General features: G+C 40.8%; 1 protein-coding gene across 8 annotated transcripts in view; it reads right to left on the minus strand.

Moving 5' to 3' along the window:
• Nucleotides 1–2,807: 2,807 nt before the first annotated feature.
• TENM2 (teneurin transmembrane protein 2) overlaps nucleotides 2,808–16,374 on the minus strand; it is a 1,550,877-nt gene continuing 1,537,310 nt past the window's right edge. For all 8 annotated transcript variants that reach the window (XM_066591118.1, XM_066591117.1, XM_066591116.1 and 5 more), the window contains 3 exons: nucleotides 12,835–14,449; nucleotides 7,432–7,562; nucleotides 2,808–4,593 (listed from right to left, as the gene is read on the minus strand). In XM_066591118.1, the coding sequence (XP_066447215.1) occupies nucleotides 3,832–4,593; nucleotides 7,432–7,562; nucleotides 12,835–14,449 (2,508 nt within the window). In that variant the 3' untranslated portion in view covers nucleotides 2,808–3,831. The remainder of the gene's footprint in view (nucleotides 4,594–7,431; nucleotides 7,563–12,834; nucleotides 14,450–16,374) is intronic.

The raw sequence follows: 16,374 nt of genomic DNA on the forward strand, positions 1-16,374 counted from the left end.
GGATACCTCCCCAGACTCCCCGATTCATCACCTTTAAGCCCCATAACTTAGTCCTCACTTTTGAGCCCCATAAACTGTGAATTGCTAGCTACACCATGGGCAGTCCTTGTATTTATTTGCATTCAGAGATTTACTTGTTCAGTTCTATTTTTAAAAGATTATTATTAAAAGTTGGTGAATTGCTAGCTATCTTGTGAGTATAATAAAAAAAAACCTTTGCTTTTATCCTGTGGTAAGATCTGCAATATTGGGAACATTTAGGCCACCTGCACACGGCCGGGTCGGATTCCGCATGTGGGATTCCGCAGCAGGATCTGACTCTGTGCCCGGGCGGTGACCCCAGCGTACCTGTCTGCTGTCTTCATATCTGTGCTGTAGATGTGTCCACTGCGATTTCTCCGTGAGTGGAAAATTACAATCGATTTCCGCTCCTGTGCAGGAAATCACATTTTGCGCAAAAATCTGCGACTTTTCACCTTTTTAAGCCATCCTCACCACTTTTGTAAACAGTGAATAGGGCTTTTGGGAGGCATTGCTGCCCCAGACCAACTGCTTTATGTGTAATTTACACCAGAAACTATTGTGAATTATGCTAGATATGAGCTCCAAGTCATGCCTGTCATACATCTTTGTGTAGGCACACGAAGTGCCATGATGTGCGTCTTCATGTGTTAGGGGGAAATTTACTAAACTCGGCATTTCTAACACCAGTTTTAGTTTAATTTTCCCTGGCACACAATGCACCTATGTGTTCTCTTCTCTGCCCTTTCTTTAGTGTAGATAATCCGAGACAGAGTGATCCAATATTTAGAATACAGAACATTGTGCTGGTGAGAGTGGTAAGTGCATTTGTAGATTATCCAAGTGATGAAAAACTAAAACTCCCCGACTGCAACATCAACTGTTGGACCTTGTAGAGGAGACAAATGGCTCCACTTTCCTTGGTGTTTCAATGGATTACCATATTCTCTGTGGTGTAAAGCAACAGGTGATAGGGTTTATGTTTATATTTGAAGAAATTTGGCATTGTAACATATTCACAGTTTTGTATGAACTGATATTTTTCTTACAGTAATCATAAAATCCAGGCTACAGCTGCAATGTCCGCTACTAACCACTGATACACACTGTGACCCATGAACCATAACCGTGTTTCGGTTGGAATTGTTCTGCAGTACAACAGATGTAACCATCATGATTAATAATTGAAAAATTAATTGCATTGTTAATGGTGACCACCATATCTATTGCCACCTTAAAGTGAATGTCCATCCTTGAATACTTAAAAATATATTGAGAAATTTATAAACAGGGAAATTAGAACCTATTTCAATTTTTTAACAGGTCAGAGTTCCAAACCCCCTGCGTTAACATAGATTTGTTTGACATCTGGCAGCCTGCCCCACTAAAGGCTTAATTATACGAGTGTATATTGGCTGGCGTTTTCACGGCCGTCTGATATACACTTCCATCTGAGCAGTCCCCCCTTTCCCTCCCTCTCACAGTCTCTCTGCCTCTCTCCTCCACTCTGGTGTTTGCAAGGGTAGAGGGCGGAGCTAAGCTCTGCTGTGTCCTGCCCATCCCTGTTGCAAACAACTCTGAAGGAAGGAGAGAGACAGCGAGGAGGAGGGAAGGGGGGACTGCTCAGATAGATGCGTATATCGGCCGGCCGTGCAAACGCAGGCCGATATACGCTCGTGTAAATAAGCCCTAAAGGAAGCTTGCTACATATAGTTTTTGCATTGAACTCAATAAAAATATTTTAACAATATAATAATGCTGGCTGCCTGACAAATGGGCATTACTACATGTTGTCTATGTCTATGCATGACTTTTGAAACCATTTTAGAAAAATGAAGCTCCAGGGCAGAGGCGTAACTTGAAGCTCCTGGGCCCCAATGCAAAACCTGTAACAGGGCCTCCAACTATAATACTTTATTCATAGTAGTAGGCTTCCTATATGGAGAAGAGAGGCCTTATGGGCCTCCTAAAGCTCCTGGGCCCAGGTGCAACCACACCCCCTATAGTTCCGCCAGTGCTCCAGGGCATTCGTTTTGAGATAGTTATAGATATTATCAATATATTTAGCATGATTGATCTATATTCTGAAAGTGAATTCCGCCTGAAGACAAAAATGGATATAAGTCGTGACAAGCAAACCTTTGTAAAGTTTTGTTCGGCTGGTTCACTGAACTTTTGCAAAAAATGTGGTTTAGTCCGATTCAGTTCGAACTGAATCAGAAGTTCACCAAAACCCCTAAGACTAGTGTATAACACTGTCTAAGTGCCATAATGGCTTAGACAGTGTTGTACACCAATCTTCAGGGCTAGTGTTGAGCGAACTGAACCAGTAGAACCCTATTTTGGGTAGAGCTTTGCTAAAACCTCAGTTCATGTTCCTGCCGAACCGCACTTTTAGCAAAGTTCCAGCTGAATCAGGATTCTACTGATTCAGTTCACTCAACCCTAATGATAAGCATACAGGAAAGTAGTGACAAGTGACATCCATCATGCAGAAGAATGACATCCAAGAAGCTACCACGCTTATTAGTGGAAGTTTCGAGATAATGTGCAGATTGGAACACACTGTATGAGCCAAAACATCCTGTTCTGTTACATCCTCTAGCAAGTCTATGGTATCATGGTGAAACTAGACCATGAAAGTTTTCCTTATGCTTCGTTCACATTTGAGGGTTTAGTTTCTACTTAGTCTATGACAGGATTATAATTTCTCTTGGAAGTTGATACAAAGACAAAAATTAATCCTAAATCACAAAAATAGTCAAGATTCCGGAAACAAAAACATCCACAGTTTTAGAGACTTTATTTATGTATAAACGATTTAAACACTTTGCCATAAATTATCTTTGCCTGTCTCTAATTTTCATTTAGCAGCAAATTAAAATAATATAAAAACTCAATGAACAGTTCATACATGTATATTACAAAAAAAAAAAAAAATACCAAAGTTCATAATCATTTTGTGGTGACTGTAAGGTGATTGTCTCAGTTTATTGTTTCGACCAAACAAACACATTTCTAGTTTTAATCTGAAACAGTGATTGTGCCATCTGGCCTTCTTATATGAACAGGGTGATCAGAAGTGGTGCCCATTTGCGAGTGTCACAATGCCCACATCTCTACTGAAACTGATACCAACAAACTACTGATTCTAAACAGACTACACCCTGTAACTGTGTTATACTGTATTGTCCACAATGGATTTCTCAAATACAAACAAGAGGATGAATTTAACTGTAGTGAAAGCCATTTGACTCACACATCACACTCTACCCACTTAATGAATAAATTAAGTAAGAGCATTTTGGGATAAGAGTGCAAGTAAAGTTTGTTTTCTTGTCAGAGTCTATCCAGTGCTCTTAGTTTCAGAGTTGTTTCTACAAATCACTCCATAGTCTTTATTTCGTTCAATGCAGTAAGCATTCTTCGTAAATCAAAATGTTGAAATACTTATCAAAGAAGCAGTCTGAGTAGTTGGAATTTTGTGTTTCTGCTTTGTCCCCACGTCAAAGAAGTGAGGTAATCAGAGGCCTTAATCATTAGTATTTGTAACCGAGACCCAGAAGAAGTGGGTAATATCACAGGGGTACTTTGTGTTTTACTTGTGTTTTACTTTAAGTCAGGCTTTAAGTCCACTTCGATTTGTGGTCGTCAGCAGCATTCAACTCAGAAAATGTGAGCTTTCTTGCTACTTAACTGTCTCAAAACAATTCAGCCTAGTGCCCCATTTAGGTCTTCATCTCCTTAGGAGAGGAGATAACAGTTATTACTACTGATTCATCCAGGGATGGATGACAGCAGATTAATTTGTTACCTCTTTCCCATTTCATTCTGTCTCAAGAACTGGATGTTACTGCTGCTGTCTGCTAGTTCTGGGTACTGCTCCACCGGAAGGACATAGTAGCCTTCATATCCTTGAACTCTTCCTGTGCTTAGAAGTTGCTGCTTTTCCCCCTCAGTCCATAAGCGACTGCCTTCTTTCCCATCCCGCGCCTTTTGCTGCTCTTTTGCCCAAGCTGCACTCAATGCCCGTTGACGTGCTTGGTCAAGAACTCGCGCTCTCTCTTCATCCAGGTTGTCAACAGTCAACCCAAAGCGGATATTTAAAATGAGAGATGAATGCTGGAACTCTATGTTTGTAAACCTGCGAGTCCTTCCGTTTATCAGCAGGGTTGGCTGAGAGACTGTGACATTGACTCCACTGTCTAGTGTTTTGCGACCTGTTGTCAAGCCCAAGGTGACTAGATCGCTGTCAGAGGAGCCAATTTTGACGAAATAATGGGTGTCCTTTCCTTCTATGTTGTAGTACATTTTTTCCAGGTAGTGAGCACCGTTAAGCACAAGAGCAATTTTCCGGCTGTCTTCACTGGCAATGCTGGACATTCCTGTTGTCACTTTGCCTTCTTTGATTGCAAACATTATTCCTTTACCAATTATAGGAACCGTAGTTGCAAACCAGTGTCCCAGTTTTTCCCTTATGTTTGCGTGCAGTCGCTTCACTATGGTTTGACCCTCCAATGCCATAAATGCTTGATTATGTCTTTCAGTGGTCTGTTGAACACCAGTAATTAGCTGTAAGACAGAAAAATGAATTAGTTGTAGAAAGTTAAAAAGTAATGCAGTGAACCATGGTAACTAGACTGTACAGATTTCTGAAGGTCATGCAATACTGGCTTAATTACATTTTGCCCTTAATTTAGTACAAAAGTAAATCACATGAAATTAAAAAAGTTATCCAGCTATTTGAGAAACTAAAGTCTGATATTATCACGGAAACAGCTCATAAATACATGCGAAAAACACTTTGAGATTTATATGGTCCTCCACTGTGAGATTAGTGCCAAAAAGGCATGAAATGTAAAGTATTAAGTACAGGCAATATTATGCGCCACCTGAAGCTGAATTTTCAGCCGAATGTTTCAAAAATAAGGAGAATTAAGACCTAATTGGACGCAGCAAAATTGTGATGAACTATCGGCACATGCTCTGACATTGTTTTCAGGAGCGAGCGGGCAGCTCCTTAACGCAGACTAGTTTATTCGGCAAGTGCATTACCAGTTTCCTGCTATCTACCAATAGAACTGTAAACTACATGCACTTAAGCATGAATCAGAAATAAACCTGTATTTGCATAGCTACAATTATTTGCACAGTGTATATAAGATATAATGGCTTCAGTGTAGCCTCTTGTTTATTCAGTACACATAAAACAAGTCTAAGGGCTATTACAGCTGAGTGTTTCTGCAGAAGTTGCTCACGCAGTGCTCCAAATTGAACATGATGACAGCAAACCGCTCAGAAAAATTTGCAAGCATCAGGATCGCTAATAGTAAGGCCTGCATGACTGCCGCTCACAGAAACATCAGTGTACAGTAAATGACAATTTAGGGGAAAGTTGTAGAAAACTCTGCTTGCATGATTTTCAGCTGTTTAGAGAGTCAGTCATGGCAAAGTTGTGCCTGACGAAAGGATGAATGATGATCCACTATTTTCCATGCTTTTTGGAAACGTTCTTGGCTGGATTCCAGGGGGGACCCAAAACTAGGAATGTGAGCAGAATAATGGGAGGTGTTTATTTTATAAATATTATGGCATAAGAAAACTTTGATATGTACCGCGTTTCCCCAAAAGAAAGACCTCCCTGTAAAATAAGCCCTATCCTGATTATTTAGGGTGAGGGGGGCTTGAAATATAGGCCATACCCAAAGATAAGCCCTAGCTACACTACATGAAAAAAAGCAATACTTACCTATAGCAGGCGACGTCCAGGACCCACCCGCTGGTCTACGTAGTTCTGGGCAGGCTTGCTTGCAGTTCTCAGTGCTGACAGAACATTGCTTGCTGGTAATGGAGTTGTAAACCCTACCTCCAGCAAGCGATTGCTCTGATTGGTTCTCCAGCGCCGTGGCTCGGTCAATCACTGTGGCGCTTGATGAACCACTTACAGCCATTCATTGAATGGCTGTGAATGGTTCATAAAGTGCTGGCTCTGATAAACTGAGCTTGAGAACTAATCAGAGCAATTGCTTGCTGGAGGCAGGGTTTACAAACTCCATTACCAGCAAGCATTGTTTGTTCGGCGCTGAGAACTGCAAGTAAGCCTGCCCGGAATTGTGCAGAACAGCGAGAGGGACCCGGACAGTACCTACTTGGTAAGTATAAGACATCCCCCGAAAATAAGAACCTGTTCCTCTTTGGGGGCAAAAATTAATATAACACAGGGTCTTATTTTTGGAGAAACACTGTACGTTTTATATTCTATACTTGACTGGGTATTGAAGTTCCACCCATGGTGATGTCCTACATGGCCAAGCTCACTTCAGTGGACTCGAAGTCAGTATACAGGAGGGCTGCAGTGGTGAACCGGGGTATATTTCATAAAATACATTTCAGGCTTTTCGAATGAATCGTTTAATAACTTTTGTTGTGCATTGTGATAACTCCTTAGTTGGGCAGCTTTCTGATTTTTGCTACAGGGATGTGATTTCCATTTCTCCGTCTATGAATATATATGAATGCACAAAACATACATGGAACTCTTTTGTCGTAATCATTTCGTTTTATCATCAATCAGGGCATGTAATTTTCTGCTAGCACTAATGTCCTTTATCACCAAAGACACACACCATACCATAAATATTACATTAATGCAGTTTGTGTTGGTAAGGAGCTTCTAACAGAGCTATATCGCTCATGTGCCAGCAAAAAGGGATGCTTGGCACTGGCCTCCAAATACATGATTGCATTCTGCAACCTTTAGAGCGGTAATAAGCATGTGGTGGCCTGCGGCTTAGGACAAAACCAGTCTAGCTCTGATATTTTGTTACTTTTTCCTTAATTAAATGTTAATTAATCCATGCAGCTGCTTTTAAGATCCCACAGCTGCATTCTACGACCCTTCAATGCAGATTTTAGGTTCTTTTTTTTTTACGACAGGTTCCTGCTTGAACTCGCCTGCCAATGCACTGCATGTCCTTCAAATAAAAGGGGGGTTAGTGAAGCTGAAAATGCGATATTCCACATAAAAGGAACCATTTCTCGGTTTCTTATAAAGCATACACTGTTTTTACTGCATATGTATCTATGAAACCCATGCAATACTGTAGCTGTAAGCTATATTTTGATTTCAAGTAATAAAATCCCAAAGGGGTGCGTTGTTATACTGTAGATGGAACAGATGGCCGGATACCTTTAAATTTCCCTGTACTATTGTTAATCAAGAAACAACTCAAGGGTATACACACAAAGAGCTAATGATAGTGCAATTAACATAACTATCTAGGCAGGCAAAATGCACATTGCGCATAAGATCATTATAGTAAAAATCCCATCTTGAAGTGATACAAGTGGAAATGTAATATGTCACACTGAGCCACAGCGGCTCATATGAGTGAAGGAGACGAGACGTACCTGTCCATTTTCACATTCTTGACTCTCAGTCAGTTCATATGGAGGTGGCACAAAATGCAGTTTGGATCTTGGGAAGCCGGGAATGATATTGCTCAGCTGAAACCCGAACATCACAAGCCAGCTCTGCACATCTGTTGGATGGACATAAAATATATAATCACCACTTAGTTTGTATATATGCATATGATGAAGTGCTGTTTTATAGATTAAATATATAGCATTAGACTGATCACCTGAGCCATGGGAAATTGTTATCACTGTCTGTATTATCCCAGCAATTTTTGTATGGAAGGAGCAGGTACAACAGAAAATTATAAAACAGTTAAATGGGAAAAGAGCAACTAGCAAAAATAGTGAATCATTCTATGGATGATTTTCAGGGAAGGACTTATATTTAAAGCCCTTCCCCGAAAATCCCTGCAGGGCTTGCCGGCAGCCATTGCTTTCAATGGGACTGCAAAAGCATCGGTCCCATTTAAAGCAATGGGAAAACATCGTGATCTTCTGCAACAGCTGTGGCAGGGTATTCTTTACTCCCCACAGGGAGTCCCCTTGTCACTGAACACTGTGATAGTGCTGTCACAGTGTTCAGTGACAAGGGGACTCCTCACGGGGGATATTTACATGCACCACGGACCTATGGTGCACGCATGTCCTATCTTTTACAGGTGCGCGCCTGTAAAACACGAACATGTGAACACACCATAGGCAACCAATGATTCTAATAGATGCGTGGTTTTATGCACATGTAAACACGCTAATCCGAATCCACCCTTAGGCTGAAAAAGACACACATCAATCCAGTTCAGCCCATTAGCCTTATATGTTGATTCAGAGGAAGGCAAAAAAAAACCCAATGAGGTAAAAGACAATTTTTCTCATTTAAGGGACAAAAAAATCCTTCTTATTCTAAGTCTGGCAATCAGAATAATCCCTGGATCAATAACCCTTCTGGAGTAATCAGTGACTATAACATGTAATATTGTAACGCTAAAGAAAGGTGTCCTGGTCCCTCTTGCACTCTTTTATCGAGGTCGCCATTACCACGTCCTCAGGCAGAGAGTGCCACAGTCTCATTGCTCTTACAGTAAAGATTCCCCTTCTATGTTGATGTAGAAATCTTCTTTCCTCTAGACGTAGAGGATGACTCCTTGGTACAGTCACAGTCCTGGGTATAAACAGATGGTGGGAGAGATCCCTGTACTGACCCTTGATCTATATCTATTCATAGTTATTAGGTCATCCCTCAGCAGTCTTTTTTTCTAAAATAAATAACCACAATTTTGATAACCTCTCTGGGTATTGTAGTCCACCTATTCCATTAATTACTTTAGTTGCCCACCTTTGTACCCACTCGTGAACAGTGACTTGTAAAGAGGAAGAACAATGTTCTCATCATGTGCCCCTATACCTTGGCAGCAGCTGCCTGACACTAGTTGCTCAAGTTAAGCTTATAGTTAACTAAAACCCCCAAGTCCTTTTCCACGTCAGCTTTGCTCAGTGGTTTCCCATTTAGTGTGTTATGGTGACATGTGAGTTAATTATCCCCCTGTACTCTTTCTTAGTCAGACCTTATCTGGAATACTGTGTCCAGTTCTGGGCACACAAAGTTGCCAGGATAGTGAGCGGTCTGCCAATCATGTCCTATGAGGAATGGTTAAAGGATCTGGGGATGTTTAGCTTGAAAAAAAAGGCTGAGAGGAGACTTAAGAGCTGTCTACAAATATCTAAAGGGCTGTCACAGTGCAGAGGGATCAGCCCTATTGTCATCTGCACAAGGAAAGACGAGAAGCAATGGGATGAAACTGAAAGGGAGGAGACACAAATTAGATATTAGACAATGAGGAGGATCAATGAGTGGAACAGGTTACCACGGGAGGTGGTGAGTTCTCCTTTAATGGCAGCCTTTAAACAGAGGCTGGACAGACATTTGTCTGGGATGATTTAGTGATCCTGCATTGAGCAGGGGGTTGGACCCAATGACCCTGGAGGTCCCTTCCAACTCTACCATTCTATGATTCTATCAAACAGAGGCCAGACATACATCTGACTGGGATAATTTAGTGATCCTGCATTGAGCAGGGGTTTGGACCCAATGACCCTGGAGGTCCCTTCCAACTCTACCATACTATGAAATCTCCAAGTGGCCATCAGCACCTTGGAAGTAGACCTTCCCACACATTTCATAATAAGTGCGTCAAGTCAACATCAAAGTGATGTAACATTTTCTGCTAGGAAAACATAGACTGATTGCCTATGTATCTGGACATTAGTATATTTTTGCCTGAAACAAGCAGATTTCATCACAGGGAAGTAGTGAAATTATACCCAACTTACTACTATACTATACTACTTTCCCTTCTTTCCATTCTTATCATGGGTTAGGAGTAGAGATGAGCGAGCATACTCGCTAAGGGCAATCGAGCGAGCATTGCCCTTAGCGAGTACCTGCCCGCTCGAGACAAAAGATTCAGGTGCCGGCGCAGGGGAGCGGAGAGTAGCGGCAGTCAGCAGGGGGGAGCGAGGGGGAGAGAGATCTCCCCTCCATTCCTCCCTGCTCTTCCCCGCAGCTCCCTGCCCGCCGGCACCCGAACCTTTTGTCTCGAGCGGGCAGGTACTCGCTAAGGGCAATACTCGCTTGAGCAATTGTCCTTAGCAAGTATACTCGCTCATCACTAGTTAGGAGCCATTCGGACTGCATTTTGCACGATGTTTCCTGATTCTGTCCCAGATTACATCAGTATCCCTGAAAACTCCAAGGTCAACAATAGGCTTCCATTGCTGAAACGGAGACCAATATTGTCTTCGTTTGTACAGCTGTCAATTAGTTTACAGTATTTGTGTCAAACAAAATAACATGGAGAGCTTGTTGCTCTCTGAGCAATGGAAGCCTACGGTTCTGTCTGAATCCCATTTCCAAGGATTCAGATGGAACTTAGCAACATACTGAAACAAAGTGTGAACAGCCCCTAAAAGGGCTTTGTTCACTATTTTTGCCTTTGACAACCCTGTTCTCCCTCTGTTGTGGTTTTCACTCCCAACAACTGTTTACATGTCCATTTGGGATATCCCACAAGTGGTCTGGAAAGTCACCGCTTCTGTAGTGATATCCCTATGGATGACATACCACTGTTTCTGCCTATGATCCGTAGAGTCGCTTAAATGCTGATCATCATGTAGGTGTTCAAACATGTGTGGTGGGGCATCTAACTGAGCAGTTGAGGCAACAGTAAGGAATTCTGAAGTTAAGGATGTTGCACTTTTCGGCAAAGTGATATGCTCTTTTTTTATCCCTGAAAACCCTCTTTAACACCTTTTATTCCAGCTGCCATTCATTTTACTTCATAGCCAGTAATTATAGTGTGTATTGCTGCCATCTTTGTGACAGCCCTTCCCGTGGTAAACAAGCCACAGATAGAAGACTTCTAGGAAGTATAAGATGCCTTCAGGCGTACTGTAAAGGCTTTTTGGACACGATTCAGATCTGTAATTCATAATTGTTATGCTTCACAATGCAGAACAATATAGCCGCAAATAATTAAAGGCAGACAAAACCCAGCTCTGCTATCCTTGTATGTGTAAGAGCATTGCAATCTGCTCCACAAGGTGAAGGTTCAGTATAAAGTGGTCTAAATATTCCCGTCTTCCATAAGATCTAATATATATTAATACCAAGTATTGAGTTTAATTACTAGTTAGACCGGTGCCAATTATAGAGCAGATGCTACTTCATCTTAACGCTTGTAACGCTACGATGTGATCTGTGACCTCCATAAAGAAGTAAAATTATAGTACAAATTTAGAACATAATTTTGAAGGATCTTACTTGTGTCTACATAAGTACGGTAATTTAACATGACTACTTAGATATGAAGCAGTCTTGTTTAATAAAGTTTAATTAACAAGACAATGGCTGGATTGAGCGTTTAAGGATTTGAAACACATGTGACCCCACTTGTCAGAAACGCTCAGCCTCCTTCCTCACAGTCACGTTCTTTAAAGAGCCTATTTCAGGCTTGTAATCATAGAACAAATCCAATGTACATGTTCCCTTCTGTAAAGTCTTATCTCACATTTCATAATGGAAGATTAGCGACTCTTTCCTTACAACATAAATGGCCATTTAGTGACAATTTGAGCCATCTAAGTTATACTAATCAGTTGGTCTTTTCCCATTCACAGAAAATACAGATTACACTATTAAAAAAAATTATACACTTCTTTCATAATAGCTGAACATCCTTATTGTGAGAAACCACCCTTTTTGCAGTTTTGGATTTCATATTAGTCTATAGTAAAATTCCAGACTCTGTCTAAGCCCATTTAATAATCTTCCAAGAAGAGCACATTTACCAGGTGTTTCCGCGATAGAAACTTTATCTACTTGTACCAAGTGTTTCATGGTTGTATGCACTGGTTGATAGGAAAGCACTTCTTTTTTGTTTCATTGAGCACATAAACCTTTATACAGAGGCTTAGATAGACCTTTCTACACCCAAGCAAAGATTTAGTTTTCTGCATAAGTCCTGTATCTTAACACTCTGGCCAAGGTAGAGTGGCATGTTGACGACCTATTTGGCACACGTCCTTGTGTACATGTTAGTGCTATGAAGCTTTTATGTTTTCATTGATAGTTTTGAAGTGATTCTATAAGTTGGATTACTCAATTTATATAGTGCTCTAACTACATAATATAAACTTGAATTGAACTTCCCCATTGGTGGTTTCAGGAATCTGCAATTGTAGAGGTGATGGTAGATTACATGGATTTGTGTACACAAACAACTGTATAGATCTTTTTGTATCTATTACATCCATGTACTATCGTGCCAGTGTTCTGAGACTACATCCTTTTATGTAGCTATTTTATGTAGTTTACATACCGTGTTCATCAGTGGTAAGCTGCTGGCCACAACTGGTTTTGCAACTGACTATAGATGTCTCCACTGTTCCAGTGCAGTTGTCCTGGTACCTGCAGTCTACATAAGTCATGTGCCATTCGTATGACTGCTGCTGCCAATCACTGGACTCAGTGTTCATATGTGTATGCATGGCCCATAACCCACTGAGGCTAATGATTGGGTGCAACAGTCATGTGAATGATGAACGTCACATGACTGCTACAGAAGCTTGCGGGACCAGGGTGGATGCAATGGACCTGAGGGACAGCTAACTGATGAGTACTGCATAGTTTATTTTGGTCCATTTTCTTCCCTTATTCTCCTTTTTATAAGTCTCAAAAAAAATCCTTTAGTTTAGTCACTGCACATTAGCAGGTAAGAATAAGTCAAAATGATCTTTAATGTCAAGGAAAGACACTTGTTGGAGTAGTTCAGCCATGGTTAAATCCTCTTTAGAAAATGTCACCCTCACTACATACCCTGTTTGGCAGTAATCACTTACCTGTCACATAGTTTTTTAAGTCCATTTCAGTACTCAGAGGATTATTGTTCTTAAACATGTATAAATTGAAAGGAGCAGGGTCTCTTCCAATTTTCTTCCACGTTGTGTAATCTGGAGATATCCAACGACCAGCCAACACATCATAATCTCTTTGGGCAAAATGCACAAGTTTTGTTAAGGGATCATATAGTCCTCCATGAAATCCAACGACAAGCTGAAAGTTTGGATTGGAATCAAAATAAATTTCTCCAAAAGGTGTATACTGCAGCTGCTTAATCATCACTCCGTTGATGCTGAAAGCCGCTAGTGGTGTGCCTGTGTTATCAGAAGCAATGTAATATTCTTCCCCACTGCTGCTCTCCATTGCAAAAAGGTGTCCTTGCAAATCATAATACAAAGAAATAATTTCAGAGTTTGAGTGATTATAAACATGGGTTACCCTTGTTGGGTTGTGGAGATCAGCGTAGAAGAACTGAAGATGGAGACCTAAGTTGGTTTTGCATGACGCTCTACGACCCAGTCCATCATATCGATATTGTACATTCCAGCCAAGGACCTTGTTGTATGCTCTGGTGAGAAGACCTTTTGAGTTGTAATCAAAAATATCTGCACCTCTTTGGCTCAGAAACCCATCATCATCTATTTTATACTGTACATCCCCTAAACGTGTTATTCTATCTCTAAGATCATATCTCAATGGCAGAAGGCGGACACCATTTCCAGGGGTCAGCAAATAGAGGTTACCATTTAGGTCATAGTTGTAGCGCCATGTTTGCCTGTCATTTACGGCAACAGTCAGCAGCTGTCCATCTCCATCATATTCATACGTGTACTTAGTTGTGTTAGCATAGGGACCAAGCTTTAGTTCTCTCTTTATAACCCGTCCCATACTGTCATACTGCACAGTCATCCAATACATGAGTGATCTAAAGATTTCATACTGGACTTCTTTGATCCGGCCATGCGTATCAAAATGTTTCGTCAGTGTCATCACAGCAGTTGTAATGATTTGATTAACATCATAGTAAATTACCCCAAATTTGCCAAAATGCTCAATTTTTCCAGAAATGTCATCGTAGCGGTATAGTTCAACAGGAAGTGGGGTTTCACTTATGATTGGCTTAATGCTTGCTACACGAAAACTGTTGTCATGGTAGGTGTAGTCAAACCTTGCATTCACCATGCCTTCTTCAGAAAATCTGTATATTTGTTTGTCCACTAAGGGTCCGATTTTTCGATAACGTATTGTACAAGAAAAGCCACCACTTTGGAGGTTGACCATTTTTAAAACTCCCGTTGTCTCATCATAACCAAAAGTTACTGCAGTACTGTCATAAATGATCTCCGATAACTTTGAAAGTTTTCCATACTTATAGAACACTTGTCGGCCAGTACCAAGATAGGAAGTTTTTAGAATTCGACCATCTTCACTATAGTCAAAAATAATGGATGCATTGCTTTCCGGAGGATTGTATATGTTCCTGACATAGCCGATAGATGTATGAGTCGCCATGCTATGTCGTGCTACACTTGGCATAGTTACAGAGTAAAGGCGGTCTGATGAGTCGTATTCAAAAATGTATTGCCGTTGACTTTGAAGAAGAAGCACCATAGACTGCAAATAAAATAAAATATTATATAGTACATTATTTAAGAGTAAACATTAAAGTCCCAAAATATATATGTGTATATAAATGAAATCAGTAATCAAATGGCAAAACGCTCAGTGCACTGAAGAACATTTTCCAGAGATATGTCCAACATCAGGAAATAACATTTTGAACTGTAAATTTTGATGGTAAAGACTACTCATTTTATTACTTGAATGCACAATACTTGGAACATAAAATTTTATGACAGTTATTTCCACAAAATGTAGTTCACTTGAATTTTATATTTTTGAAAAACAATCACACTTGTAGGCTTAAAACGTATATTTTATAAGAAATACGCATATAAAACAGCGTGAACTTCTGCCTGCAAGATTAAAGTTATGACTATAGAAATTGTCTTCTGCTGCAACAAAAAACGTTAACTTTCCCTGACCGCAATTATTCAAGAAGAGTCAATTCCAGACCCATTTCTGTCATTTCATAGAGACATTTCAGTAGCTAAGGTCATGGGCATCTAGGTCCTAAGATTCCAAGCTAGCCGGGCACACAACCGAGCCCTTGTAACCCATTCATTTTCATTCCAGAGAGAATAAATGGTAAGCCAGGTCTCTGCTGAGTGCTGTTTATGGCTCATCTTGAGCTCGCCACTTTTTTGCTATACAGCTAAGCTATAAACCTTGTCAATGGAACATATATTGAATGACCACTTTATTAGGGACTTCTGCCCTTTCATGATTCATGACCCCAGAGTGCAGCATAAAATCAAGTGAACACATTTTCCGGGGCTCAGTTTTAGTGTGAATTCACATCAGAATAGAAAATTCGAGTGATGTAAGATACTTTGAACAACAAGGCATGGTCACCGGTGCTAGACTAGTCAAGAATGGACAGACTAATGGGGTTTTCTAATGCAATGGTGTCAGAATTCTATTGAGAATGATGTGATCAAGAAAAAAATATCCAGTGAAACAGGATTCTGTGGGTGTAGACAATTCATCAGAGAAAGGGGTCAGCAGAGGATGTCAAGAGTTGTTCTGATGAACAGGCGGTGCACAGTCAAGCATATTGCATTCAAATACAATGTTGATGCTCTAACTAATATGTCTGAATGTGCAACTCTTTGTTCTTTAGCACGGATAAGGTATGGAGCAAGATGACCATTTTGAATACCCTTGCTGTCTCAGAAAAACAGAAAAGCAAGACTGCAGTGGGCAAAATAGCACAAAAATTTAATCACTGAGCAGCGGAAAAACATTAATTGTTCAGATGAATCCATATTTCCATTGCAACATTCTAATAGAAGAATCAGAATTTGGTGCAAAGAGTAATCAATGGACCCTTGCTGTTGCGTCTCAACAGTTCAGGCTGGTGGAGATGGAGTAATGGTGTGGGAATGCTTTCTTGGCACAGCCTGGGTTTTTTGATACCTGTGGATGAATTGCTATGGTTCTGAAAGCCAAAAAAGATCTAATGTCCTACGTAATTGTGGTCTATGAGATAAACTGGCTATTCAATGTATATAAGTACTGTATAGATTACATTATATTAAGATTGGAGGCTTAAGCCCCATTTAAACGATGCCCAGCACTTGTCCCCGCATGTACTTGCTCCTGTTCTGTTGCACAGGAGCGAGTATCGTTGGCTGACAGTGTGGCGGCTGGAGGAGATTTCACTCCTCGCTCTTCCCCGCACCCCTCCATTCACTTAACACAGCGCCCGTTCAATACTGAACGGCTGCTGTTTACACTGAATGATCATCGTTCAGCTCAACGTCCATTGTTTAGGCTGCATAGAATCTTTGTAAACCACAGCCGTTCAGTACTGAATGGCCACTGTGTTACGTGAATAGAGAGGGGCAGGGGAGAGCGAGGAGTGAAATCTCCTCCAGCCACCCCACTGTCAGCCAACGATACTCGCTCCTGCTGTC

Source organism: Eleutherodactylus coqui, chromosome 2 (assembly GCF_035609145.1).
Source record: "Eleutherodactylus coqui strain aEleCoq1 chromosome 2, aEleCoq1.hap1, whole genome shotgun sequence".
In the NCBI taxonomy this organism is placed as follows: Eukaryota; Metazoa; Chordata; class Amphibia; order Anura; family Eleutherodactylidae; genus Eleutherodactylus; species Eleutherodactylus coqui.